The following is a 27,836-nucleotide window of genomic DNA, read 5'->3' on the forward strand; positions in this document are numbered from 1 at the left end:
AGATATGCCAAATCGACTCGAATGCGTACCAATGTTTAGCTAGTCTTAATACTACTTATTTGGGAAGTACAGCGCGATCAGACAATGCAGAATTAGTGTTTTATTTGACTTTGATTACTGCCCGAAAGCGAATTGCTTAATCGACACGGCTTTCTGAGCAACAATCAAAATTTTATACAAACACATCACACGTATACGTACAGTTTCACTTTGCTGTGGTTTTGATTTTGGGAGGTAAAAGGCCTATAATACTAACTACAAACTACCTTACCTTATTGGACTTTGTGCAATCACAACACCACCACGCAACACACTGTTTGCACTAGAATCACATCCAAAGACTACACCAACATCGCAACAGACACCACACCAGTAGCACAGTGGGCAGAATAGAACGACCCGCCACGCTCGTGGCCAGAACACAACTGATACCAACTGATCGCATCTCGGCGAAAGCTTAACAAAGCTCACCGTGCGGATGGAAGCTTTCTGGTTAGAGAGAGGGTCACCATCGATCTATGTACTAGTTTGGTTTGCGCGACACGTGCGCGCACTCGAGGACGACCGATTGTGGGGTACATACAGGCATGTGAGCCACGTGCCATCCGTCCCGTGCATCCAGCGCAGTAGTGGATGTGCATCCATTTGAACGTTTTCTTCGTTGCCTTCGCGAGTATATAAGCGTCAAGTTGCCATTGGCATTAGCAACAGCAGCAGCAGCAGCAGCGCGCATATGGTTTCGCGAATTTTGGGACATAAGCGAATGCGGAAGTAAACAACAACGGATATTAGATATTGTTGTAATAGAAGGGGGAGATTGCATCTTACCAAGAAGCTATGTATTTGGGTAAATTACTGAAAAACAATGTATCAATATTTTGATTGCTTATTTTTACGACTGTGGAGTACATTATGTACTCATTCTTTTCCGAGATGCTTGTGTATATGAGCGTGAAAGTGTGTATTACTAATATATTTTTTTGAATAGATATTTTCTAGCAGCAATTAAGGCCAATTAAGGTATAAATAGATGCTAAATAATTAAATTGTACAGGGTTTAACTGTACAGAATTTCCTCTGATTATACTTTTTAGCAACATCACGTCAAAATTAGTATTTTTTTTTTATTGTCAATTGTTGTAGCAAATGTGAGAAAACTCAACATGTATGAGATTTTTTTGGAATTAAAATGGGAGCGAGCGAGCTTGCCAAACATTTGTCAAAAAGTTGAGCTTTTGTGATCGAGTGGAGGTAAATATGAAGGATTAGTTTTCGATAATAACTCACAAACTAAACATCTACATGTAGACCACTCGATACCAAGCGAATGAATAATCCTTTTCACAACTATTTACACGTGAAATAGTCGAAAACTCAAATATTATCTTATATGTAATATGTAATGTTTATACTGTAAATTTGTATGTAGTTGCGTAAGTTGTATGTAGTTTAAAATTCACATTGTGGATAACAGTTATGTGAAATATAGTTATAAAAATCTATAAATTCACATTCATATGAGCACTAACTGTCGCAAAACCCGCAGCGACAAAAAAGCTCGATAAAAAAGCTAACAAATCCCTACCAAAGATTGAAAAGGTAAAGCTGTATCGTATATTCACACATTGATCGTTTGATCTTCACGGTTACATGTTGCTGATTTGCTTGTCTCCTTTTGTAAAGTTTTTTTTTCTTGTGACCACAAGAAAAACTCCCTTTTCCATTTGATTAGCTATTTTGCCTTGATCAATGTTATCAAGGTACGTATGTGAAACTTTGATAACGACCGGGACATACAACATACATGCCATTTTCTTTGACAATTTATGCAAAAAGAGCTTTCAACGCTACAAACTTTGTTTTAGTATGGATGGCCATATCGCTCTCATATGCATGTATGCATCCGGGAAGACAACGCAGAACAAAAAAACACTCTCTCACACACCATAATTGAACCATAATTTTCACAAACACTAATGGGAAAGCCTTGTTCCATCACGTCCACACATATCCCGGCTGCAGATCGTACTTTTGATTGAGCGAGCTAATTGCATACATGTGCCACAATTTTGCGCATTCATAATTACTGGCCCCTCCGGTGGTCTGCTTGTAAACGTTTGAAAAGCTAGCACAAACGGTATGAACAGAGAGCAGCAAGAGCCGGCAATACGCTTTGCCACAACGCTGTCAACGATTCCAAAACGCTTGAATTTGCACTCAACCGCGGGGGTTCGTCGTTTGTTGGTCGCGGCTCCATCCGCCGTCCTTTGACAGCGTGTCAACCCATCGTTTGACAGTTTGGGCAATCCTTTCCACTCTCCCCGCGCTCCATCCATCTGTTCGATGGATAGTGGCTTACGATGGATGCTGACGTATGCAAATTATTGACCTTGTTGTGTGTAAGCCAACCAGAAGACTTTCAGTAAAGGGGGGAAATGCACGGAAGACGGCTTCGACAGCCCGAAAACTGACCGACAGCCGGCTTGATGCAGTTTCCATGTTTTTGGAAACCGTCGGTTTCGTTAGTTTTTTTTCTTATTTATCTTTCTCCGTTTTTATTTTGCTCCTCCTTTCTGCAAAACTTTCCTCGCGCTTTTCCGCGCAGCGATATTCATGTCGAGCTGGCTGCAAACGTTTGTATTGAATAATTAAACAAATTATTGCACGGAAATCAACTGACAAGCGAAAGAGAGAGAGAGAGAGAGAGAGAGAGAGAGAGAGAGAGAGAGAGAGAGAGACAGAGAGCACAGCTGACATGCATTACCTTCGTCGTCGTCGTGCAGCAGCTTCCTGCATAAATTATGGTCCGGTTTTTCGGCAAGCTCTGCTAGAAAACGCTTATCCATCGTTTGACGCCTTTTCCCGGTGGTTGGGATGAACCGGAAAAGGGGTTGGTGCATTGCATCGTGCAGCTGTTGAAGGGGGGGAGGGGGGAAACTGAGGGATCGAAGGACCACAATCACACAGGGAAATGTAGAAAAATGTGTTGTGCACTCTTCCCACCGGAGCCGGGATCCGGCTGGTGTTGATTAAAACTGGCAGCGCCATGTAGCGATTCCTACCAGCTCTCTCACTGTCAACACTGTCCTTCGGTTGTAACGGACTCCGGTGTCGATTGGCTCTGGCCACCATCTACCCCCCTCCCCCATCCCTCTCCCTCTGGTAGTGTCTCCAATTTTCCATTGCACATCCACAATAATGGTTTAATGGAATCGATTAAGAGTGTAAGTTTTGCCATTTTTCTTCCACTGAAAATGTCCATAAAACGACATGACTTGTCCATTGAAACCAACACTTTGTCCGTGCGTGTGTGTGAGTGTGTGACAATCTGGACGATACATCTTGCCGTTGTTTGTAAAAAAATCCATGATATCATGCCGTCTGGAGCTTGTTCCTGCTCGTAGAGACATCCGTACGTTGAAATGCATTTCGTCGCACCTTTGGGAAATCGTCTTTAAAAGCGAAGGTCTAGTCCATCTTTCCACGTGTTTTTTCTTCAACTCTTGATACAAAATCACACATTCACACACACACACACGTACAGCAGCAGTGCACAATAATACAGCATTTTCGCCGTTCCGCAATCATCGGTCGTCGTTCCGGGGCGGGGGGTTTTTCCACAAAACCGAATGAAAACTGACAGCCTCGCGTGACGCGCTCGCTTGTATGGATGGTGCGGGTTTTGCATATGGTTTGTTCCGGTGATTAAAAATTTAACCCTCGTACTCGTTCGTGCTGCACAGCATTCACACAACCGAGCCTTTGCAGCGGCTAAATGGTAGCTGCATCTACATCCCGAGACTTGCTAAAATGGTTGCCATCAATCAAACGTGTTTCCAAGGGGGGTCGGTGGGTAGCGTTTGTGGTTGGGTTTTGTGGCGTTTCACGTGTCAAAAGTGTCCGCGGGCACGTTAAATCGTCCATTAATCTAAAAGATAAAGGTACATAGTTTACGGAGCAAAGGGGGGTTGAATTTATTACTTCACTAACAGATGGAACTGTGTAGACGGCTGTGTTGTAAGCTGCCACATCCTTGAAGGCACCTTTTCTTCACGCTTGCGAAGGCATTGTGCAATCAAGCTTACTTTTGAACTAATTTTCTCAAGCATCTGCTCCTATTGGCACTCCACTTTACATCAGTTTTGGTCCACTTTCTTTACGCTCCATTACACGAATCCTTTTTTGTTTACTCCTGAGGCGTTTCGACTACAATCCAAGCCTCCATTTTCGCGGAAGGAAACGCTTCGCATTTGCGACACTACTCGACGAATTTTGCACACTCTTTCTGGCACTTGGAAACCACCAAAACTGCTTCCAAAACCACAAAAAACCAGTCCGGGAAAGCTTTTTGGTGCCAATTAAACCACGCAATAGTTAGACCTTCAAGGCCACGGTAGACAACAAGCACAACAGTGGAGAAAAAAAAAAACAGCGGCCATCGAAAGCGAGCGTTGTTTCGGCAGCACGCAACACACACCAGCCGCCATATTTGCTACTTTTGCTACACACTTTCGCGCACTTACCAACACACACACACACACACACACAAACGCAGGCTGGGGGGAAAGGATATAGCTTGCAGCGGTTACGAATGGGTGGGAGGAAAAATCAACACCCACACACACTGTATATGTGTGTGCGTGGTGGTGGTGGTGGTGTTGAAGTTCCCTGGCCTCGTGTTCCACCAATCGGAACGCGCACGCAACGAGACGGCAGTGCGAGCGGGAAAGAACACACTCGGGAAGGAAATGGCGGCGGTAGCGAACAATTGATACGATACACGGGTGGTAGTTTTGGGAACGGAGAAACACTTTCACTTTTTCCAGCGTGGAAACACTCAATTAATCTGCGTGGGGCGCGTGAACGTCGCGTAGCCTCCCGGGCCCGGTTGGCGGTGTCGTTTGCCAGGAGGAAGAAAGGCTTAGTGTATTTTGCATACCCTCCGGGGGGCGTTTCTGGTGCGCCTGTAGGGTATGCAATGCATTTCGCCGTACGCAGAACCGTTTCCTTTTCGTCTGCTTTACAAGCACTACGCATTTTACGCTGTTTTTTGTTGGTTTGTTACCATTAATCGTATGTTAATTGAAAATTAATGTATGTTTTGCAATGAATTTGCGCTCTGTTTCCACTAATTTACTCCTCTATAATCACACGCGTTTAACCGTTTAACCTAACAAAAGGGAACCAAAAACAACGAGGCTTTTGCGCGAGCTTTTTCCGGCAAACACACTTTGAGCAATACACACACTATCGTCATTTGCGGAGCCTATTTGCGAGCCACTGCGACCACTAAACCCGGGCCACCCAAAAGCTGGGGCCACCGCACCGCAAAATGGGCTGGCTTCGCCGGGGCCCCGGATGACCGCCGGGCCGCCCGGAGTACGCGAGAGAGAGATGCGCACGCAATACCGTTCCCAGGTGAACTGAAAGTCTGTCCCGAGCACCCGACCAGCCCAAAAGCAAGGGGTGCTGCCGCGCGGCCAGAATTCTTGCAGCCGTTTTCCACCGGCGACGGCGGCGGTGGGGTGAATCAAGCTTGGTGAGAAAAAAACGGCAAAGGTAAAACAGAAATTTTCAACCCATCTAAAAAACACGCACTGAAAAGTGTGAAGAGGTGCGATACAAGCATACGATGAGGGAGAAAAAGAGCTACAGGGAGAGAGGGAGAGCGAGCGAGCGAGATGAGATGACGTGAATCTACACAATCCAAATCCCAACCCGAGCGAACAAACGAGCGGCCTCACCGTGTATCCCTTCATTAAAAAACGGGTTGCCCCTTTTCCAGGCCCAGGTCGTCCCTTCCGGGAGCCGCCGCGACATACGCAATGAACGCCAGACAAACAGCAAATACGGTTGTGGTGGTGCGCCTCTTACACCGTTCCCCGGCAGCATGAAAAAAAAAAAACGGTAGTCGATTTTAAAGTCTATAAGTGTGTGTACGTGTGTGTGTAATGGTCGGCGAATCTATGCGCGTGTGTGCTTGTGGGAAAGGGGGAATAAAATAGCGCCTGGCGTGTATTTTTTTGCTAGCTTTTAACCGTTTTCAAGTTTGATCCCTTTCTTTCCCAGGCACCATGGGGTTTCCTCATTCCGCGCCTCACCATAGACCTGCGTGTGTGTGTGTGTGTGCTTTTGTTATTTTTGTTGTTGATTTTTGATATGTTGCTGCGAGACCGTTGAAACGGAGCGATCGAAAAGGTTTGGCCAGAGCGGGATGCTTGCTCGCTCTGTTGTCAAGGTGCTGAGAAATCTCTCAAGACCTACTGGAAGGACAATTTTGACGGAATGGGTTTTAGCGCACAGAAAGTAGGGAGGGAACAAGCAAACAAGAAAAAAAAACCGTCTAGCCAAGATGTCTTTGCGCTGGGAAAGTGAGGTGTGCTGCTCCAGCAATTGGGGTGGGTAAATTGACATTCCACGAAAAGTGGTCGCACGGTAATATCTTCAATTCAGATAAGCGACGACAAACGCAACGAACAGTTGAAGTGGGTTTTGGGACATGAGATGACTAGAACTGGACCGGGCCGGTTGATCTACGACAGGGCAATGAAAGCTTTTTGTGTTGCTATAATTACTTGGTTCAATTAAAAGCAAGTTTAAATGATTTCTCGTTTAAATTTAAACCCATTTAAAGAATGTTATATCTTCCCTATCTGAGGCACTCATTTCTATCCAATTATGTACTGTTTAGATCACAAAAAACGATCATCAGTGTAGTTAGAAGCAATTACAGAAGAATTGTAACAGATGTATCTGCCTTTAGTCTAAAGAACGGTTTGAAACGATTTTGATTTTTTTTTAATGTATCAATTTCAGTCTGGTTTAGCTGTCTATCACAGCTCGCCCTCGTAAACTTGGCTGATCAGCGGAACAGACACTCAAGTTTTGTTCGAGATTTGAACCCATAATCGAAATGTTTAATGAAACTGCGCTCACAAAATCGCTGATTTTCTCCCGGGAATTTCAAAAATAAACAAATGTAGTAAAAAGTTTGTTAATAGAAAAATTTGGCTAACGTTCTATTTCAAAAGTTTTCTTTTTCTCCTACTTATTTGGCGCATTAATCTTAATCTAAGTCCTTAATGGGTTTGCATATCTTTGACTTATTGATTACCCATTACAGAATAGTCAGTGTGAAACGTATCGGGTCCTCGGTCCATTCGGGGCTTAAACCCATGACGGGTTTGTTTTTAAATCGTGTCAGTTGACGGCTGTACCTTGGGCCCAGCAATTAAAAATGTTTAAAACCAAACTCTAACCAATTTGGTAGAGCAATTCTAAATTCACAGTAGATGTTCTACGCACTGAGAACATTCCTTTATTTGTATTTTAGCTCGTTAATTGTCGCACTTTATTAACTTATGTAGTAAAACTTAAATGATCATCACAAAATAATAAAATAAAAAAAAATCATCAAAGTTTGTACTGCTTTATTGTTTGTATTGATCTGTATCTTGTATTAACGCTTTTTCTTTTTTCTCTTTTATTTGTTTGTTAGTTTCTCAATATTTTTTGAACTTGTTGCTCAGTTGATTCATTGACAGTTTATAATATAGTTTTTATTCGTACCAAAATTGATTGATAGTTTCCCATCATGGATGAAATGTTCACAAATGGCAGAACAAATTAATAAATATTTAGAAAAAAAAATAAAAATAAATAATGGGATGATTGTAAACATTTTTGGGAAACATAACAATAGTTAAAAAAAAAACAACGAAAGTTACATTGATAAAAAATGTTTGTGAAACAGTCAATACCAGTGTATTGTGAATCTATTAAATTTAATTTCTTAATCTATATTTTTAATGCTATTGAAACATTCAACATGTCTCTAAATTAATTTCCAAACACGATGAACATCCTTGCCCTCGTCCCCTAACCCGTTCGTAGGGCCAACGGCAGAACAATTAAGCTATCCTTCGCTCATTTGCATCATGATAAGTGGACCCCATTTGGGATAAGCAATTAAACATTACTTTACTAAACGCATTTCCCACACACACGCACACACACACATATCCCACTTTCAAGTGAACCAAATTAAACATGCAATGAACACACGAGTAGACAAAGCTATTAATGAATCCTTTACGCAGGATCAAAACGGGAAAACAGATAACAAATCGCGCTCGCCCAGCATCCCTTTATGGTCGTTGAACTCACCACCGTGCGGCAGGACTCGAGTGTGCATCATCCTGTTGCGTGTGTGTATGTGTGTGTGTCTGTGTGTCCTTTGTCCTTGCCGGCGTGTACATAAGGTGCGAAAGAATGGTCCCTGCTTCTTGCGGCGTGTGTGCGCGCGAGGAGGGAGGAAAGGAAACGGAAGGAAGCGAAAGAGAGACGGTGAGCCGAGGAATCAAGAACATGATATTAGATACCGGGTTCAATTCTTTTTTTTTGCGCTACCTTTTCATCTCCCTTTTCCCCCTTTCTTTCCTTCCATTGCTAGCCGGGGCGCTTCTCTTTTACCTTCCGATGACGTAGGCAAAACCCGTACCAAACCTTTGCTAAACGTGTAAATAATCATCCAACGGCAGCGCCCTTCGGAAAGTAGCGCCCTTTGGCCCCTTTCTGTGTTTTTTTTTCTCCTTCCTTTTTTGGTTCTCGTCTGGTACAACTTCGATCTCGCACCGATCTTGCGTTCGTCCTGCTTTTTGCGTTCGCTTTTTAGACAGATTCGTTTCAGGGGTTTTGCCGACGTTTTGGGGTTAGATCGTTCTGTATTGTTTCCTCTTGTGTGTATGTGTGTGTGTGTGTGTGTGTGTGTGTTTGTGTGTGTGTTTCTTTTTTTTGCGCAATCCCTCTCGATCTGCGCGCCCGGATTACCGACGGCATTTAGGCGCATTGTTGCATCCTTTTTCCACTTACAAGCAGCTCTGGCTCGCTTTCCTGTTTTTTTCCCCCATTCATTGTCCTGCTCTTGATTGGAGTTGGTTGTTCGGGTTATTTTTCATCTGGACGGGTTCGATTTGAGCGTTTCCGTTTTTTTGCTGTTGCTGCTGCCACTCGGTCTGCCCATACACATACCCCCTTTTATGCAGTGCGCAAACCCTTGCGCCCTTTTGGCGAACCCTTACGCGCGCGCACGCTCTCTCTCTCGCTCTCTCTCTATCTCTCTCCCGGTTCCCGTGTGGCGCAGAGTGGCCTTGCGCCTGTGTGTGCTGTCAGTGGCTGGCCGTTTCGTAGTACCGGGGGAAACCCCTTTTTAAACGGTTCGAGCAGCATCAACAAACGATCGGAAACGGATTTTGGAGAATGGGAAACGGGATGAAAAAAAAGGAAGAAAACGTTCGTTGGCCTCGTTTCATTTGCGCAATTCATGCAATTTGGCAATCACCTATGTGTGCCGCCCTCCCCCTTCCCCCTGCAATGGTAACAAATTTTCAAACCGTTTTCCAAAGCTTGAGTGAATTGAAGCGAATAAACGTAATACAAATGGATAAAAAAAACCCGTCGATTTTATCCTTTGCACAGACACAGTCACACACACACACACACAATGCTGGTAATAATCGAACCGGAATGAGGTGGTACTTTTTCCGGTACCGGTTTCATTCGCCTCCTCTCACCCCTCACCCCTTTTTTATCATCGAGTCGATAGTGCAGCCGCCGGAGGAAGGGGGTTTTTTGGGAAAGGGGTGGTGATAGGACAGGATGCAATAGATGAAAGAAGAGGAAAAAAACACAGACAAGGAAGGTTTAAAAAAGGTTTCAATTTTGAGCCTTGCTGCTGCTGCTGCAACAGTGTGACCTGGCGCGTTTGTTGCACGCGCAGCTTCCCTTTTGCGTAACGCGCGTCAGAACGGGAACGGCGGCGGAAGCTTTGGCGTGAAGCGTGAAGTACATGCGCATGAACAGCGACACACACACACTTATGGCGGTAGCAGCTGCGAAAAGTGTCGGCACACTGACGATGAGTCGGCCTGATTCCTGGCGGGTTAAATTACAAACGAGCAAAAACCCGGCCATAAACACAGACACGTGTGTATTCAGCTCCAGTGCCGCTTGGCCAGACGTAGGATGAACTCACAACAATGTGTAAAAAATGTTTAAAAAAGAAAACTTTTCACTTTTTTGCCATCTTTACGGGTCGAATTAATGGACCTCTGCAAAATATGTTTGTCCGATAACATTTTTGATGAATGGATGCTGAAATTACGTTAAAGGCCTTATGTCTTGACTTATCTTATTAATAAGCGCCTTCTTGATTGAGAATGCCGATTTCATCCTCGGGTGTGCAAGAGAGAGAGAGAGATAGAGAGAAAGAGAGAGACAGAGAGAGAGAGAGACAGAGAGAGAGAGAGAGAGAGAGAGCGAGAGAGGCAGAGAGAGGCAGAGAGAGAAGCAGAGAGAGAAGCAGAGAGAGAGAGAGGAGAGAGAGAGAGAGAGAGAGAGAGAGAGCTAAACTTGGCCGAGGATACAAAAACCTTCTAAGTTGCGCAAACCTGACTAACTTTGTCGCGCTATGGTGATAAAATAATGCTCACCCCATGAAATTTGCAAAGTAAGCAATATTGGCAATGTTAATGTTTTTTACATGTTTTTCTCACAGAATGAATGGCTTGACCCCGTGCCAAAAATTACAGGTTCGTTGGTGCAAATGTTGTTAAATGTGTCCCTACAACATCTTCAGCATATCGTAGTTACCTTTGGCTGCGCGCTGACAGCAAATGTGTCGCTGTCCAGTCAAAAGGGACAAGTGTAAAACAGGAGGCCATTTTTAATTAACATTTTAAAGCAAATATTACTTGGTTACACACGTATTTGAACGTCCGAGGAACATATTGTGCTGTGATATTGTGCATGGAGTCGAGTGAAATTAGAGGGAACGGTGGAACAATACAATAGAGTAAGTGCAGTTCAAGTGGATATTCGGAACAATTTCAGAACAAAAGGTTAGTTTCAATTAAGCTTACAGTAGCACCGATGGCGGATTTAGAGTATCGGTGGCCTTAGACTGTAAGACGAGTTGAGGCCCCTCTGTAGATAGTGATCGGGGAGGGTGGTACTGGCACCCAGCTTTCGATAAAACTCAGGAGTTTCGATAACGGTTAAAAATGTCAAACTGTCTTGATACTAAGTCATTTTAGATTCATTCATGGTTTGATGGTTCCGAATGAAAGGTATCCTTAACAACCATTAGAGCTTAGAGAAACGCATATTTTTCGGATAGTTTCCAAAGAAGTCAGCCCACATCTGTTGCAAAACAGTTGCCCAAGGGTCGTTGGGTATTCCAGAGATGATCAAATCTTCCAACATTACACTAAAACGACCGCGCAAAGTGAAGGGAAGACTGCAAAGCATCAATAATCCTACCCAATATGTGTGTATCACATTCCATTTACACGTCCTGCTCTATGCCAAAACACAAAAAACAATTATTCGCTTTTTAGTTTTTTGTTTACTTTTATTCGCCCATTATCTCATTGCATAATCGTTTTCTTCTATTATTATCATTCTTTTCTTAACTTTCCTTTGCTTTCACCGCCTGCCGTTATTATTTGAAAATCCTCCTTCCATTCGCTCGCTCTTCCACTTCAGCCCGCGTCCAAGCTTCTTTAATGCATCGGGCGGGTTTTTTCTTCTTGAGAATAGCTGAAAAAATGGCTATCGCGCTGCACTGTGTTTTTGCTTTTTTGTTTGCTTGCTTCCGCTTTTATACACAATAAATTGCAAAATTCTTAGCACACATAAACAAAATCGACTCGCGGCTGCGTTCACTGCATTGCGCAGCAGCTGATGCATATATATAAGCGCACGGTATACATGACCAACATATAAGACATCCGGGCTGACACAAATAAGCCACACGGATGTTACCACTCCGAGAGTTAAGCAGAAGTTATCTACTACTACCACTACTACTACTACTAGAGAGCGCTGGTTGGGTTGACTTGGCGATTTAGACTTTCTGTTTTCCATTTCTCGAATCAATTGCAGTACACCGCCGCTGTACGCAATGGTGTTTGCAGTTTTGTTCCCAACCGTGGACCACGCGTACCATATATGAATGGGCCTGGGCCGGGTTCAGCCGGGCGGGGATTTAGTTTATTTGATTTCCAGTTCGGTTAACATGTGATTTTGCTCGTGTTTGTTTCTTTGTTGATGCTTGTTGCTGCACTTGCAATGTGTTGCCTGCATGCAGATGGATTCGATTATTGTGGCTTAATATTAGTATTCCTCCCGTTGCCGTTGGCTGCGTTAGCATGGTTCATCCGTGCACATTCGCTTTACTCACAGACGCCACAAATACGCTAAAGAAATATCATACTGGTATTTGCTGCTGCTGCTGCTGCTGATGCTGCTGCTGTTGATCTGCTTACTGTTCGGCGCACTGGATGCCTTACTCATTATTGACTATTACACACAAATAGAGGTATTTTTGTAGTTCTAGAGTATCTGTTTACTGTCTCGTTGGGCGCACCTTTTGTTTTGTTTCGTTTGCATTTCTTTTGTTTGTTTGTTGCTTGTTTTGATAATTATGCTGTGTTTGCTTTGCTTTGTATTTTGCTCTCAATAAAGATAATCGTTAATTTATGAAACTTAATTCAAACACTGCTATTATAGCACACGTAGCAAATCGATTTTTTGGAGGATAGCTCCCGACCTCTAATAAGCATACGGATCTATCTTTCTCATTTTTTGACTCTGTTTGCTGTTGTGTTTTGTTTCCCTTCTAAAAGGATGCCAATAAACGCACCAAAAAACAAACATTAAACTGAACTTTTACATCCTCTTCCTATCTTTTCCACCCTGTTCCCCACGCAAAAGCGGCTCTATTATGTGTGTCCGAGAGACAATGTGTGTGTGTGTGTGTCATCCATCCGGTTCGGCTGCTAAAAACCTCTCTACACGTGAATGGAAGGCACAGAGGCGCACTGCGTCCACATGGGCATGTGTGTGTGTGTGATGAACTTTTTTTTAAATGGGTTGTTGCGCGCGTCTCTGGGCGTCCGGGGTGACTTACACGCGGGCTCCACAGAAGCCAAAAACGTATGAGTTCTTGATGTGTTGTGTATGTATGTTTGTGTGTGTGTGTGTGTGTTTTTTCACCCTTGCCCCCACCCCCGAACAAAGCAAAACTCAAACAAAATAACGATGCTCTAACGGGCCTGGTGGGAAGCGCTATACTTAAATTGTCTGTACGGGGATGATATCTATCTCTCTTACAGGTAATATTTATATGCTGTTGCGTGTTGTGGTTGGTTAATTGTTCTAATTTGTGCCATGGCCAATGGTTTCGCTCGTGATGGTTTTGCTCCCTGCTTCTAGCAACATTCTTTATCAGAGGAAGGTAATGATGACTTAGGGAATGAGAAGCATGAGAGTGAGAATTAACTTAAAGTGCAAACAAAAGGTTCAATTAATATTCCCCCTCCGTCTCTCTCTCTCTCTCTCTCTCTACCCTTTCTCTAGTGTGCTACACCTATCGCTAGATTCACATTTTATTTTACGCCTAATCGATATAATTAATGAGTAATTGGGTTGGTTTTTGTTTAGTATCAATGAATGTATGTGTGTGTATGTGTGTGTGCTGGTAGGTTGTAAATGTAAGCGTCTGCTTTAGACGGGGCGATGGCGATTAGAGAATTAGATTCTGAGAATTTCTACGGATTGTCGCAATATAAACACAAATACCTAAGAGATGTAAATCTACCGAAGCATCGGACCTAGCTGTAAACAAAAAACAAACATCCTCACACACAAAAACCTGTGTAGACCTGTGTAAATCGCTACAATCATCATTGCCGTTCGCCATGATCGTCCGATGAACGGGAACAGTTGAGCCATTCTTGTGCTACTGAGGGTTACGCGCACACGGCACGAAATGCTTGCGAAATGCTAGCGCCTATTGCCGCGATGGCGATGGAAGCATTGGTTGGAGGGATAACATGATTTAGTGAGATATATTTCCCCTCACAGCACAGCACCAGCAGCAGTCGTAGCGGCAGGGGTGGTAATAATGCACCGGGGGGAAAGTTGCTAGTGTAGGTTTTATCATCATATCAGACTAGATTTGTATAGCCGCAAAAAGCTACATTTGTTCGCTTCGTTTGGATGCGAAATGTGTCACAGTTGTTCGCTTTCCCCTTCCTCCTCTATATACGTTGATTCTAATTTTCTTCTATTTGTTCAATGTGCTACAGTACCGATCGTCTTGAACGATCCAGTACACAGTTTACACGACGCGCTGTGTGTGCTTGCTACTTCTCTAAAGGAGCCGAGAATCGTTGCGCAGGGCAAAAGCGACACTTTTGGAAAAGGAAACAACGAAAAACAAAAAACAAAAATTCTGAAACTATCGATGATGGCACGTAATTATATGCAGGAGCGCGCATTCGGCTAGCACGTTGTGTAGGCAAAGCATGGCTCGACTGTTCCCACCCAACACACAGCAGCTTCGGCTGGCTGCTTATAGGGACTGAGGTGTCGAAATAGAGGTGGTACAATTGCAATTTCTCATATAGCTGAGAGTATAGTTGGCAAACGAAACCAAATACGCATGCTTGTCGCTTTACAGTAGTCTCCTTTTGTTCTCCTGGGTTAGTTCGGTGTCATTCACCACCTCATCATCGTACATCCATCATCATCATCATCATCGTCAGCTTGTGTAAGAACGGTCGGTTGGTTCCTTGTATCGCGTGGTATCAGTGTATTCGGTATATAAAAAGAGTTAATCCTAATTGTCATTCTGCACATAAAATGTTCCAAAAAAGAAGAAGTCACAAAACTTTCTTCGTTATGTTAGGTTTCTTTTTTCGTGTTGATCCTTCGCTTTCGTGCTGTTAAACTACTAAGTTTCGGTGTTGTGTTATCGGTTGTGCGGTCTACGTCTTCTCGCCCTTTCTCATCATCCGGCTGCGCTAACTTAACTTACTGGAACTTTCTCGTTTGTCTAAACCGTTTCAGATAATAAGCCTTCAATCTCTGATTTGCTTGTCCTACTCCTCCTTCCTGTCCTTTACGCTACACCCTTACCCCTCGCACCCATCCAGCTGTCCACCTTTTCTCATAGCGCCAACCTTTGCTTTCAAAGGAATGCAGATGCAAAACGAGCTCCGGCGCAGCTCCGTTACTGATATTCATTTCAGTATCGCTACGCTACACTCACTTTGCCCGACTTACGATACGTATATTGTATTTTGTTTGTTTGCTGGTTAGAGCGTAGTGTTTGTGTGTAATATATTGTTTAATATTGTTCGAATATTAATTACTACTTCGAGTCACACGGTCTTACCCTTTCTATCAACAATCGTTCACGATGCCTAGCGATATTTTATACAGATCAGCAAAATTTACAATAGCCCTATGCAGGAACTCATATTGTGCCTGGAACGAAAAGGGATGAAAGCGGATAGTGAGCGGTCGGGAGGATTTATTTCGCTTTGGACGAAGGAATCCCATTACTTACATATGTCTGTATCATTAAACTACGTTGTGCTCGAAGCTTTCGCACCACGGTGCAAATATCGACGCGTTTCTCCGTCTTCAGCTGCATCACTAATATACACATGGCAACGAAAAGAGAACTTTTGTCCGTTCCGAGACTGCGAAAGAAAAGGGCAGCGAAGAGGCACATGAATACACGCAAATAAGTAGCACAAAAGTTCAAAAGAAAAAAAAAAACGTTCGCGCTTACCTGCAGTGAACGGCAATCGTAAAAATGTCCTGCTGCTGAGAGCTATGCTTCTGTGCCTGGTTCACGATCTCGATCATACCGCGGGTCACCTCCGGCACCTCGCCCTCCACCGTGGGCCATCCATTGTACTGGAACTGCGTCACGTGGATCGTGTCGTTGGTTTTGCAGTTGGTGACGGTGAACTCGCGCTTCGTGTAGTAAGGGCCACTCTCGCTCTGAATGTACGACACTAGCAGGTTTTCGTACTTCATCTCCTCGTCGGCCCAGTACCGGGGACACTTGTTTGGACCGTCGCCGATCTGTGGAGATGCAAAATCGCCGTTAGTTTCTAGAGGGGCATCACCGTAAAACAAAAGGCGCACTTCGCCAAGGTTCTTACCTCCGAGAACATGACAATCGTTTTAATGCGTTGCTCGAATATCATGCGCCAAAAGTCGAAAATGGTATCCTCCATCGGGTCCTGCGTGATGACGAAGTTGTTCTCGTCATCGTACCCATCGATGAAGGACGCATTAATGTAGGTGCAGTTGTCCCGGCCCGGAATGGGGGCCAGTATGACACGGTTCTTGTCGTACGGGATGCACGATTCGGAGCGATTTTTCGCCTTGTTTTCCTCACTCGAGCCCATCGTCGTAGTTTTGCGCGTGTCCTCTTGGAACGCTTTTAGACGCTGCAAAGAGACAAGATTAACGATGCAAACCGAATTTTTTGGCGTTTTCGTTTGCGCCGATGAGCGTCCTGCTTACCTGGAACTGTAGCTCAAGTCGCGATATTTCGACATTCTCCGATGACGGCTGCTTCAACGCTTCGATGGTGCTGGCCAGCGACTTTTGATCGATCTCCGTGTCTCCAAAGTACGCCAGCTCGGCCAATGCACGGTACAAAAAGATGTATTGTTTCTAAAATCGAAGCAAATTGTTGAATTTTTTAACTTAACTTGAGTTGTGTGTTGCTTCCGCACAATGCTAATTAACACACTCACCAAAGATTGGACGAGGAAGTTTCTTTGATATCGCATATCACAAATTGTGTTGAAAATAAACACCTGGCCCTCCTCCTGCAGCTGCTGCATGAGCGTGTCCAGCGCTACAAACGTACCGGTGCGACCGACGCCCGCACTGCAATGCACCAGAATGGGACCACGCTGCAGCGAGTATTCGGAGTTGATTCGGTTGATAAACTTCGTTATGCCTTGGGGGTGTTCCGGTGCCATGAAATCCTTCCAGGCCAAATAGTGGTACTGACTGATCTCGCGAGACGTTTCCTCGCCCGAGCTGGCGGACCGTTTCGTAACCTGCGCAACACAATAAAAAACATTATTTCTGCAAGATCGGCCAGGATGAACTGCCATGCTGTCGGTCATACCTTCAACGTGCGAATGATGTAATCGGCGTAGTATGTAAGCGACTGGAACGTGATCAGCAGCTCGCCGTACTGGATGGAATCGTTCGTGGTTTCCGGCCAATACTTGGCACACTTGGTCTTGTTGTACTCCTCCAGATTCGTCAGCATTACGATAATCTCCAGATGCTGCTCCCAGATCATGCGCCAAAAGTCGTTGATGGTGGCATCCATCGGACCCTGGGCACAGATGAACTTCTTGCGCTCCTTGTACCCGATGACAAAGTTCGCATTGATGTAGTCCGAGCCGGCCAATCCGTTCAGCGGCGTGAGCTTTACGCGCGTCTGATCGTACGCCTTAATGTCGGGGTACCGGTTCTTGGGCATGTTTTCCTTCATGTCGGAATTCTTCGTCGTCCGGTCGGCAAACTTGTCCGGCAGCAGCTCGAACTCGTGCTGGAACCCGTAGTCCGAGTCCTTGTGCTTGTCGTTGTACGCCTTCGGCAGGTCGTCTTTCGAGATCGGCGGCAGCACTGGCGGCTTGGCACTGCTGGAACCGAGCAAATGACGATGATGAACATTAACACCACGGCCACCATTGCAGAGGGCTCGTCTGTAGAGAAGGGGAGACAGGAAGGGAGCAAAAATAGTCCCGGGGCAACAAAAACAAAATTCGCAGGAAAACCAAACCATCGATGGGTGTGGGTCTCTGTTGCATTATCCCTCCCCAGACCCGGTTTTTTCTGTTTTGACTGATCGAAACAGCGAACGCTTACCTCAACGAGTCGCCCAAACTGATCGCTTCTCCCTCCTGTGCGATGTTGTTGCTGACGTGCTTGTGCAGGAAGCACAGCACCATTAGCACAATCACCACCACGGCAATCAGTGCCAGCAGGACTTGAATCACAATGTTCAGTATGTAGGACAAATCGTTTCCGTCCACGTCTCCCTCCATCGGTGCTCCGGCATTCATTTCCTGGAAGTACTCGCTAAAAGTCGACAGGTAGTCTCGTCCATCATTGCCGCTGTCGGTTTTTACTGCAGCGGAAAAAACAAATATTGAAAAGTACGTTCATCATCTGTACACCATCAACGGAGAATTACGACCACACTTACCGACAACCTCCAAGAATCCGGTGTAATTACTCGTTGGATCCAGGGCACCGTCAAAAACCGTTTCCAGCCGTGTCAGCGATTCATAATATTTGCCCGTATCTCGTTTCTCGTGATTGGAGGACGCTTTACGCTCATCTTCTAGAGCAACCGCTTCATTGCCCGTCCGTGCTCCCGGTGCTGCCGTCACATCGTCTGCTGCCGGTAGATCATCGCGTGCCGCAGGCAATTCTGTTGGAAAACGCATAACAAAATGATAAAAAAAAGATCTTCCAGACACAAAGTCGCACTGACACTGACCTGTCGTTGCTGGTGCTCGTTCCGCCTCGACCTGCACACGGTGCCGCATTTGCAGACACTGTGGACACAGGCCCACTGCCGGACTGTTTTTACCATCGCCCAGAAACACCTCCGTCTGGCTGCTCATACCGGCGAACACCTCCGCCAGGTAGGTTCCACCGTGCGTGTTATTAATCGAATGCACGTCCGCGTAACTCGTGATGAGCGCGTTCTCGGGCGCCGGCAGCGACCCATTATGGTGTATGTGGATGCGCGTCAGGTACACCTTGTAGCAGCAGATCGGTCCATTCCGCTCGGACAGCCTGGGCAGAAACAGTTTAAAGATCCAATCGTCCTGATCCGTCCGCAGTTTGCCCCAGCTAATGCGCCCCAGATTGTCGGGCGTGGTGGCCGGCATGGTGCAGGTGGCCGACGCAACCACGCCGGGCCGCTTCGTGCGCGTGTGCGCCGTAACGTTCACGGTGTAGTTCGTGTTCGGCGGCACATTGTCGTACTCGGTCGCGTACGCGGTGGAGTACGAGTCCGGGTTGATGTTTTTGATCTTGGGTCCCCAGATGTCGCTCTTCATCATGCCAAACTCGGACCGATAGTTGGCCACGCCGCTTAAAATGGCCTGATACGACATAATTTTCCCATTCGGAAACTCGGGCACCTCCCAGCGCACGCGTACAAAGTTGCGGCGCGAGATGTTGTGGTGCGAGCAGGTAATTTGCAGATTGCGCGGCGCCGACGCCTGCCCGTCGCTCGTCGTCCCGTTCACCGGGTCCGACCAGTTGCCGCAGATTTTCGTCAGCTCGCTGCAGGCACGCACGCGAAAGTTGTACGTCGTGGCGGTCGCTAAGTTATCGAACATGTACGGCAGGTTGCGGCTGTTCTGCGGATGGAACGCTTCCTTCTTCATGACGGAGTCGTTCACACCGGCGTGCGATACGACCAGCTCGTAGTACTGGATGTAGTCGGTGAGGTTCGCCGGCGGCGGTGCCCAACCGATCGTGATCGTGCTGTGCGAGCTGCCCTTCACCTCGACCTCCGGCGTGAAGCTCGGGTCCGTGTCGAGCGTGCGTATCGTTTCGCTGTACTCGTGGTGCTTGCTGTCGCCCTGCCCGTTCGATGCGCCCAAACTGATCTTGTAGTCCGTGCCGGGCTCGAACCCGTCCAACACGTAGAACGAATTGTTTCCTCCTATCTTCTCGCGATAGTACGTGAACGTTTGGTCGCCCGTTTTCAGGTAGCGCACGATGTAGTTCTTGATCCGATCGTTGCCATCGTTGACCGTCCAGTTGAGATAGATTTTGTTCGCTCCGACGGCTTTCGCGTAATCGATCGTTACCTGCGGCACGTCCAGTATCAGCAGCGCCATCGATTTCTTCACCTCGTAGTTGGCCGCCTGCATCTGCGCCGAGGGCAGGACCACGCACGAGTACGTACCGTTGTGGCCCTTGGTGAGATCGCGCAGGGTCAGGGTGGCGTTCACGTGCCGCTCGTCGATCACCCGCTGTTCCGAGTTGTTGGCCAGCGCCCGCAGGCTGCTTTCGCCCGATGCATCCTCCTTTACCCAGTAGATCGTGTGCGACAACGGAAACGCCTCGATCACGCAGTACAGCTGCTGGGTGCTGGTCGTCTTAGTTCTAATCTTTTCGTTGCTAGTTTGGGTGATCTTTGGTAGAATTACGGTGCGCACGGTGTACGACACGTTGAGACCATTTTCCAGGTTGTAGCAGGTGTAGTTACCTTCGTCGGATTTGGTAAAATTGTGTATGGTCAGGGTGTAGTACAGCTTCGGAGCGTTTGCTTCGTCCGCCTCGTCCGCCGGATCGAGGTAGGACAGCTTCCGGACCGCCTCACTGCTGTCCACGATAAGGAACGATATACTGCAAAATGATCCGGTATGTGGATTAGTGATTAATTGCCCTATACTCCTCATTACCAACCCCAACCACCCACAACCCCACCCACTTACCGTGAGTTGGAAATGTTTGCGCCATTCTTTTGCCACACTATGTTCTGATTCTCGGACGTGGCACAGGACAGCGTTCCGTTACTGCCGGCAATGAAGTATTCCTCTCGCACTGAAAACGATGGCGAAAGATGCATTAGTCATCATGCGACAGTCGTCAGACGCACCGGTACGCTAGGGCAGGGCGTGTTTGTTGTCTGCTTTTTCTATACCTTGACTATCCTTCGCTGCAACCAGCTGACACACGACGTAAACACTTACGAGCCAGCACAAGGGGGCTTGCTTTTTCCACATTGCTTGCCGTCTTCGGGTAAGAGCGTGTGGAAAACAGCTCTTCGATGGCACAGTGATCGGCTTCGCCTGCGCTGCTAATCCGCCCCCTCTTATGATTTGATGCTCTCTGCTGATGCTGCTGCTGCCTGTCTGCCAACACCCAACTGTGCCGCGAAAACTGCCCAGCTTCCGCGGGCGGGGACGGACGGACGGACAGCACACACACACACCACCACACACTCACACACGGATTTATCTCTCGCCCGTTTGTTCGTTGATTGTTCTGCCTCCGGTACGCTTTCCGCTGTTGCTTCTACTTTTTCTTGCCTGGTTGCTGCTGCTGCTGCTGCTCCTCGTACAGCGCCCACGAAACACACCTCTCTTTCTCCCTCTCGCACCTTTCTCCGGGGGCAGTTCGGATGCGGCTTATCACACGCTCGCTGCACTGTGCCGGTGCGCGTAACGCACTTTATTCTATCGCAACTACACTGCACGCAACCATCACTCACTTTTCTATTGCTTCTGTTTCATGGTTTCAGCACTTTTCGGCAGCGTTTTTGCGGACCCAAACGGGAATGGGAAAACAAAAACCGTGTACAATGGCGACCGAAGTGAATGTGAGCCCAGGTTGGTACATGCTGACACAGTTTGACAGCCGACTCCGGTGCGAAGCGGCTCGTGGCGTTGACAGTCCATGTGCGCTCGTTTGCCCAAGTAGCGAATAAGTGTTGTACATATTTTTGGTGTTTATTCAGTTGTTAAATGGAAATTGTTCAAAAACTTGAAACATTCACAAATAAATACATAGATAAATGCAGGATAATTATTCATTTATCGAAATTTGAATAGTTTATTCAATCCTTTCCTGAGCTTTGACGAGTGCTACATGGTACGGATTGTATGAATGCGCCTCGTGTTGTTTATGTGTTAGAAGCCGCATTCGATTTGTTTTGATAAAAAAAAGTCAATAGTTGTTAGGTGGATTTTTAAATGCTGTAAAAAAAACAGCACAGAGACAGTTTAAAAATGCAAGTTTCTCAACATCTCATATTATACAATAGTAAGTGATTGATCGGAATTTTATATCATATTGCTAGATTGTTCTTATTTTTCTATTTGGTGCAACGACCTGCGCGGTCATGCTGGCCTATACAGGCCTTCAAGGCTTATTTAGTAGTATTTAGTATTATGCGTACTGGGATAGTCAGTCTTTGCTACAGAAGGAAGGAAGGATCCATAAGATATTAATACAATCAATATATTAATTTTCGTGCAAGATCTAGCTACTGGGGTTTTATTATTTGGAATTATAAATTTGTATAGATTTTTGCTTCAACAAGTCATTTGCATCTCTCTTGCTATCAGCACTAGCTTTGTTAGCAGTGTACAGAAATTTATCATTGCCATATTTTTATCTTCCACAACTGGAATTCCGCATAAATGCTTCACACAAAGCGGTGCGAAAATAGAACTCTAGTTTATCTACCGGAAAGAACCATAAAATCGGATAACGAAACAGTTGCCGATAACAGCTCGGGGATAAAGATCGAACTTTACTGGTGGACACACTTTTCGTCTGTTTCTAAGGTATCGTTTGGCGCGGGTCGATGTGTTGAACGCATGGTCGTTCTGTTGCGCTAGGATTTGAATTTTCTACTGCAACGATAATAACAACAAGCTGCTGTGCTAGGGCGGTATACATTTATCAGTAGCTTACGCAGAAAGCTATCTCTATCAGTAGTAGCAGTAGTAGTAGGAAGAACTGATAATCGACTTTTATTTCACGACATCTTTCACAACATTGCGTCGCAAGCAGTCGGAACGCCGGAAGAACAACCTATCGACGCACGTTACTCGCCTATCAAACCATGTACATCATATCCAATATTTCGGACCATCGGGGCTAAGGGTTTTTATCACAGAAACAATAAAGAAGCGTGTGATATGGCGAATCGAACGGCACTAGGGCCCAATAATTGCATTACTAAATCAATCGGCGCAAACGCTTGTCAATTGTGTGTCGAGTGGATTACTTGCCACTTGACTGATTGACTCCCTTATCTTTGCTGCTGGCCCCAGCAGCAACAGCAACAGCAGCAGCAACAATACTACCACCGCGCGCAAGGGAACAGAAGCCAACGCGGCACACACACACACACACACACACACACACACACACACACACACACACACACACACACACACACACACACACACACACACACACACACACACACAAATAGAAAGAAAACAAAACACCATTGAACAAGGTACAAATGAGCCACGACACGGTACCTGGGCGGGGGATGGATGTGGTTACGTGTGGAATCCGCGGATAGCAATTTTCCATATTTTTAGTTAATAATACATTCCACTCGTGGCACGCTCAGAGCTAATCAGAGTTTACGAGCCTTCGGCACCGCGACCGGCACCGGGATTGTTCAATTGTGCCCTATCGCCAAGGTGTACTGTTTGTACAAACGATGGCTTCGCAGATGAGACAATGTTTTCGAGGCGCTAAGAATCATCTAATACTAGCGCTCTACTTCCCCTTGTTTATGTGGTTCGGTTGCACCATCACCTCATCTGCCGGATGGGCGCCCCCGAGGGTTGGGAAGGCGCATAGAATTTACGACACGTCGTCCATCAGTGGGATAGAAAATAGGATGCACCCAGCTCCCGCCCCCCAGCACCCTACTACACTCTGTGGCAATAGTAGCAATTGATAAGTTTCTTTGAACAATACAATCTATTCGAGCGATAGGACCATAGGACCAACCATATCGGGCAAACGGCGCAGGTGTGGACGCTTGAGGCGAAGAGCCAACCGGCGACCCGGTGCTCTGCTACCTGGTCAGTTATGTCAGTGCGTCAGCTCTTGTCGTGTGACGATGGCGAAAGGCACTGATAACGTCTTCATCAAGGCGGCGCAGAGTGAGTGCACGTTTCTTGCTTATTATAGCCACACAGAAACATACACACATACAGAACGGGGGACTCTATCATTCGCGTGCAGATCGCGTTCGTAGAACAATAACACCCTTTTTCAGACTCGAGCACGATACCGATGGCTTCCAGTACGCGTGATCTGTGTCCACTTCGGGCCAAGGGGATGTGGATGGAGCACAGATAGCCCTAATCAACTGGGCAGGCACCCAATTCACACTTATCGTCTTTGGTAACAAATTATCGGTACCGCGGAATACGTATATGTATGGTGTGTATGGCAGACGCCCAATAGATTGTGTCGTAAAGAGAGAGAGAAAGAGAAAAAAACCAAAAGCAATGAATCTCCCACCGGTTTATAGCGAACCCTTTAAATTTATCGCATTAATCTGTTATCTCTTACCATTGTGTCCCCGTCGTCGGGTAATGTTTATGGCCACGGCAGCAACAAATGATTCGAAATGCTCTCTGGCTGCAATGTTACGATCCAGCTTTCGTCGCAACGATAGTTGGTTGGAGGTTGAAGCATCGTCGTTCAATCAATTTATATTGCACCCGAAAACATTACACCCCGTTGTGGTTTTACAGCAGAAGCTTACAAGCTGCTACACTGTACAGGATCGATAAAGTAGCTCAATTTGTTTATGATCCTCAGTGTGCCGTGCCTCCAGTAGATGGGTTGAATGGGTGCAGAAGCAAAGCAGTTCACTCCCAGGTTGGTTTGTAGTGGTTGAGTTTTCACACCGTGTATCTTGGGCGGCCCAACGATCCAAACGATACATGCGTCGGGTACTGCAAGCTATGACCGTAGTTCGATTCCACTCTGGGAACCATTCCTCTCCAATGCGTCCGGTTTTTACTGCGCAATATGATTGTTGTCCTAAAAAAGATCAGGAAATATCATCATCGATGGTCGGGTCCGGTTTTGGCCGTGTTTAAACCCTTGGTTAATCAGGGTCACACAGTAACAAAGACACGTTATAACTGGAAAGCTTTTGGTTGGTAGTAAGGGGTCCCTTCGATGACACTATGTTTACCGAAATCGTACCACCTGCTTTTCTGGGCTTATCAACGAATATCAAGCCTAGCGTATCGAGCAACGATCAAACAACAATAGGCCAAAGTGTGTTGCCATAACTGTCCTGTCGAAGGTTGCAGAAACAACAAAAAGGAGCCGCTTGTGCGCCCTGTACTAGAAGCCAACAAGAGCGACGCCATTATTTCTCATTAATATTATTAAAGGCACATGATGTTCATCAGTGTGTTCGTGTGTATGTGCGCATGTGTCAACGAGGTTGAAGTTGATTGTGTGTTGTGTGTTGCCTCTGATGTTCGTAATTTTAATATCTCGTACATTACGCGACGAAAAGCAAACCTCGAATTTCACCCTCGAATCCGCAACGAATCCGCACAATGACACAGCACGTCAGCGCGCGCTCATCGCGTATTCCATGCACGTTCAGCATTTTAGTGACACATTAAAATAAGCAAACTTAAGTCTCCGCGAATCGTCGGCGCAGGTCGCCTGCGCTCACGGAAAGCGCACGAAAGACCCCCCCCCCTTGCCCCTTGCTTGGGGCGTTGCACTTGGTCCCGGGTGGTGGGGCGGCAGGGCTAGAGAGCTGCGGCATTAGCCGGTACTTACGCTAGCTTCGGCGGAACATTTCCATTTGCATTCGATGGCGCTGCCACATGTGTGTACTATCCGAGTTTGGGCCATCCCCTGTGCGCCAGCCCAGGGATTACACATGTACGCGCCGATACGTAGTAGCAGCGCACATGGATATCGCGTAACATCACCGCGGTCGGTGTCTTCCGTGCGCAAGACGTAAGGATTACGGATTTTTCGGATTCCACCTGTCATCGGTCGGTGCCTGGTAAACCCATTTTTTTTTGTCGGTTTCCGTGACGCTTCCCTCAACAACTGCACTGGTGTGTTATCTGGGCAAATATTAATTATAAACTGTCTGATAACTCGGAAGCGTTGCGCGAACGCGCGTTTAGAACGCGCAGACCCAAAGAAGGACGGAGGGGCGATTGCGCAGGAAACAGATAGACGACTCAACCCCTTGCGACTTGGGACGGGACCGGGGGACAGCGGATCAGCCAAAAGCTTATAATACCCGATCCAAGGTGTGTATCAATTATTTTTAACTCTACCGCCACTGGCGTCGGCATTATCAGTTCCGGCCGAAAAAAGGAGAAATGTGAACTACCTTTCAGGGGTTTTTTTTCGGATCCACCCTTTCATGTGCTTCTGGTGGGTGGTCCCCAGGGCGGACGGACACGGCAAACTAAACTAAGCTAATCCACTCGGACTAACGAACATCCCAAGCGGCGGGGGCATTAACGGTTTTGCAGCAAACGTCACAGCTGAGCGTTCCTGCTTTTGGGAGGAGTTTGGGAATGCTGCTCCCGGTGCGAAAGCGAACCACTTGTTTGCACAACTATTGTATGGCACCTTCTTTACTTAAACAAATTAATAAGCAAATATGATAAAGCAAACGAGATAATTCATCATCCTAAATCAACTGTCAGAAAGTAAGCCATGAATTTCGACCTTCCATTGCAAAGAAAATCTTGCTCCTTTCTCTCTCTCTCTCTCTCTCTCTCTCTCTCTCCCTCTCTCTATCTCTCTCTCTCTCTCCTCCTCTCACACACACCCGAACACCCCTACTTGTTCGCTACATTCGCCAAGGACGTTCGCTTTGGCCGATAAGTGTTGAGTTTAGGAACGTCGCGCTGTTCACGCGTCCTGCCGCGTCTATCATCTTTAATCACGCGCACGGAGTGGCCATATCTGTGTGTCCCAATATGTCACTGCTGCCTTTCCGGCTACCACTCTCCGGCCGACCCAGCATTCCTGCTCTCCCTCACACACACTGGCTCTATCTCGCACCCATTCAAATTATCTGCCCAATATTTGGCCCACCAATTAGCGCGGATTGCGCGAAGTCGTGTATTGACGTTTTGCACCAGACTCGCCCCCCCCCCCCCATACCGTAATTCTGTGGGGCGCCATCCGATTGCTACACAGCGCCCGGGCGATCAGGCATTGAATTAGAGAGATTTCTAAGAAGTTTACTCACGACCAGCAATGGCAGCAGCTTCCACACAAACTCACTACCGGACCACTTTGCACTGTTGTACTGTGTGTACTTGTGTGCGTGTATGTGTGAAGAATTCGATTGTCAACTTTCCATTATTTGTCTGGAACGCTGCTACTTACCTACTTTACTTACCGCCATCAGCAGGAGGGTTGTAGAAAAATGGTGATTTACTCCACCTCCACCTTTCAGCACGCGTCGCGAATGCTTTGCACAGGGACGCAACGTAATGGATACACCATTTCGCAGTTTTTTTTTTTTTTGGGGGTTTAAAATGAATAACAGACGAAGAAGACCGGAACCTCCACACCCCTGGCAACAGAACATGAGCTCGAAGGAGTTAGGCATTGCTCGAAATCGAACACAATAGATTGGTAAATAAGCAAATATGAAAAGGAAAAAAAAACGAACGTGCGCAGAACAAGATTCGGATTGTACTGTCACGACCTCCCAGGCGATCATCCAGTGGGCAAACACATCAAAACAACCGACACCAAAACGGGGAAGAATGTTGTTTTCAGCAATTGTTTTGTTATTTGTTTAATGTTTCGATTTTTTTCTCCTCCATTTTCAATAGTTTCTCTCTCTATCTCTCTCTCTCTCTCTCTCTCTCTCTCTCTCTCTCTCTCTCTCACACACTCTCACTACACAACGTTTTTCATCGTTTCTTTCGTTCGCTTTTCGGCAGCACCAATTTTCCGTCCCCCTTTCTGTCGCTAGTTGTTGCTCTGTATGCGTTTGTGTTTGACTACTTTGACAACCCTGTGTGCGTGTGTGCTTTATTGTTTCACATTGCATCGGACATTAGATGCCACCCGGCTGCTGCACCGTTTCCAACGGCCTACTTTTTGCATCGTCGTCCGGTTTCCGGGGCACCAGCACTACTAGGTACACTTGCACCTACCTTTGCTTTGCTGCTTCGCCAATGGCAACGTGCTGTTTCCGTCCAACAATCCAATTCTTTCGGTTACTTGTTGTGAAGGTGGATTTAACAATTTAAAAGTCAGTTTGTTTCAGCTTGTTTAGTTGTTTTAATGTTTCATGTCTTTTTTCTGTTTTACTGTTTTCGTTTCATGTCGCCTGTTCTGTCTTCCTTGCTTTGATTTGTTCTATGGCTTTCCACTTTCGGGGGCTCTGTATGTGTGTGTGTGTATTT

The 27,836-nt window shown here is 46.2% G+C and overlaps 2 protein-coding genes across 5 annotated transcripts in view; one reads left to right on the forward strand and one right to left on the reverse strand.

Moving 5' to 3' along the window:
- Positions 1–10,739: 10,739 nt before the first annotated feature.
- LOC121587894 (5-aminolevulinate synthase, erythroid-specific, mitochondrial) overlaps positions 10,740–27,836 on the forward strand; it is a 67,467-nt gene continuing 50,370 nt past the window's right edge. Inside the window, exon 1 of one of the 2 annotated variants that reach the window (XM_041905201.1) lies at positions 10,740–10,852. The gene's annotated coding sequence lies outside the window, so the exon portion shown is untranslated. Of the gene's footprint in view, positions 10,853–10,877; positions 10,899–27,836 lie in introns of those variants that run through there. The other variant, XM_041905200.1, reaches the window with a different exon arrangement.
- Positions 11,390–21,240, reverse strand: LOC121587893 (tyrosine-protein phosphatase 69D). Of its 3 annotated transcripts, none has more exons than XM_041905195.1 (12): positions 20,567–21,240; positions 20,358–20,466; positions 18,398–20,268; positions 18,101–18,328; positions 17,761–18,022; positions 17,009–17,531; positions 16,626–16,937; positions 16,390–16,542; positions 16,023–16,313; positions 15,644–15,942; positions 15,416–15,551; positions 11,390–15,333 (listed from the first exon to the last, which is right to left on the reverse strand). In XM_041905195.1, exons 1-12 carry the CDS (start codon positions 20,646–20,648, stop codon positions 15,250–15,252), a joined length of 4,350 nt encoding a protein of 1,449 aa, XP_041761129.1. In that variant the 5' UTR covers positions 20,649–21,240; the 3' UTR covers positions 11,390–15,249. The 3 variants fall into 3 exon arrangements, with proteins under 3 accessions (XP_041761129.1, XP_041761128.1, XP_041761127.1); XM_041905194.1 differs by having other exon boundaries at positions 17,009–17,534; XM_041905193.1 differs by having other exon boundaries at positions 17,009–17,597.

The sequence above is a fragment of the Anopheles merus genome, chromosome 2R (genome assembly GCF_017562075.2).
Source record: "Anopheles merus strain MAF chromosome 2R, AmerM5.1, whole genome shotgun sequence".
Classification (NCBI taxonomy): domain Eukaryota; kingdom Metazoa; phylum Arthropoda; class Insecta; order Diptera; family Culicidae; genus Anopheles; species Anopheles merus.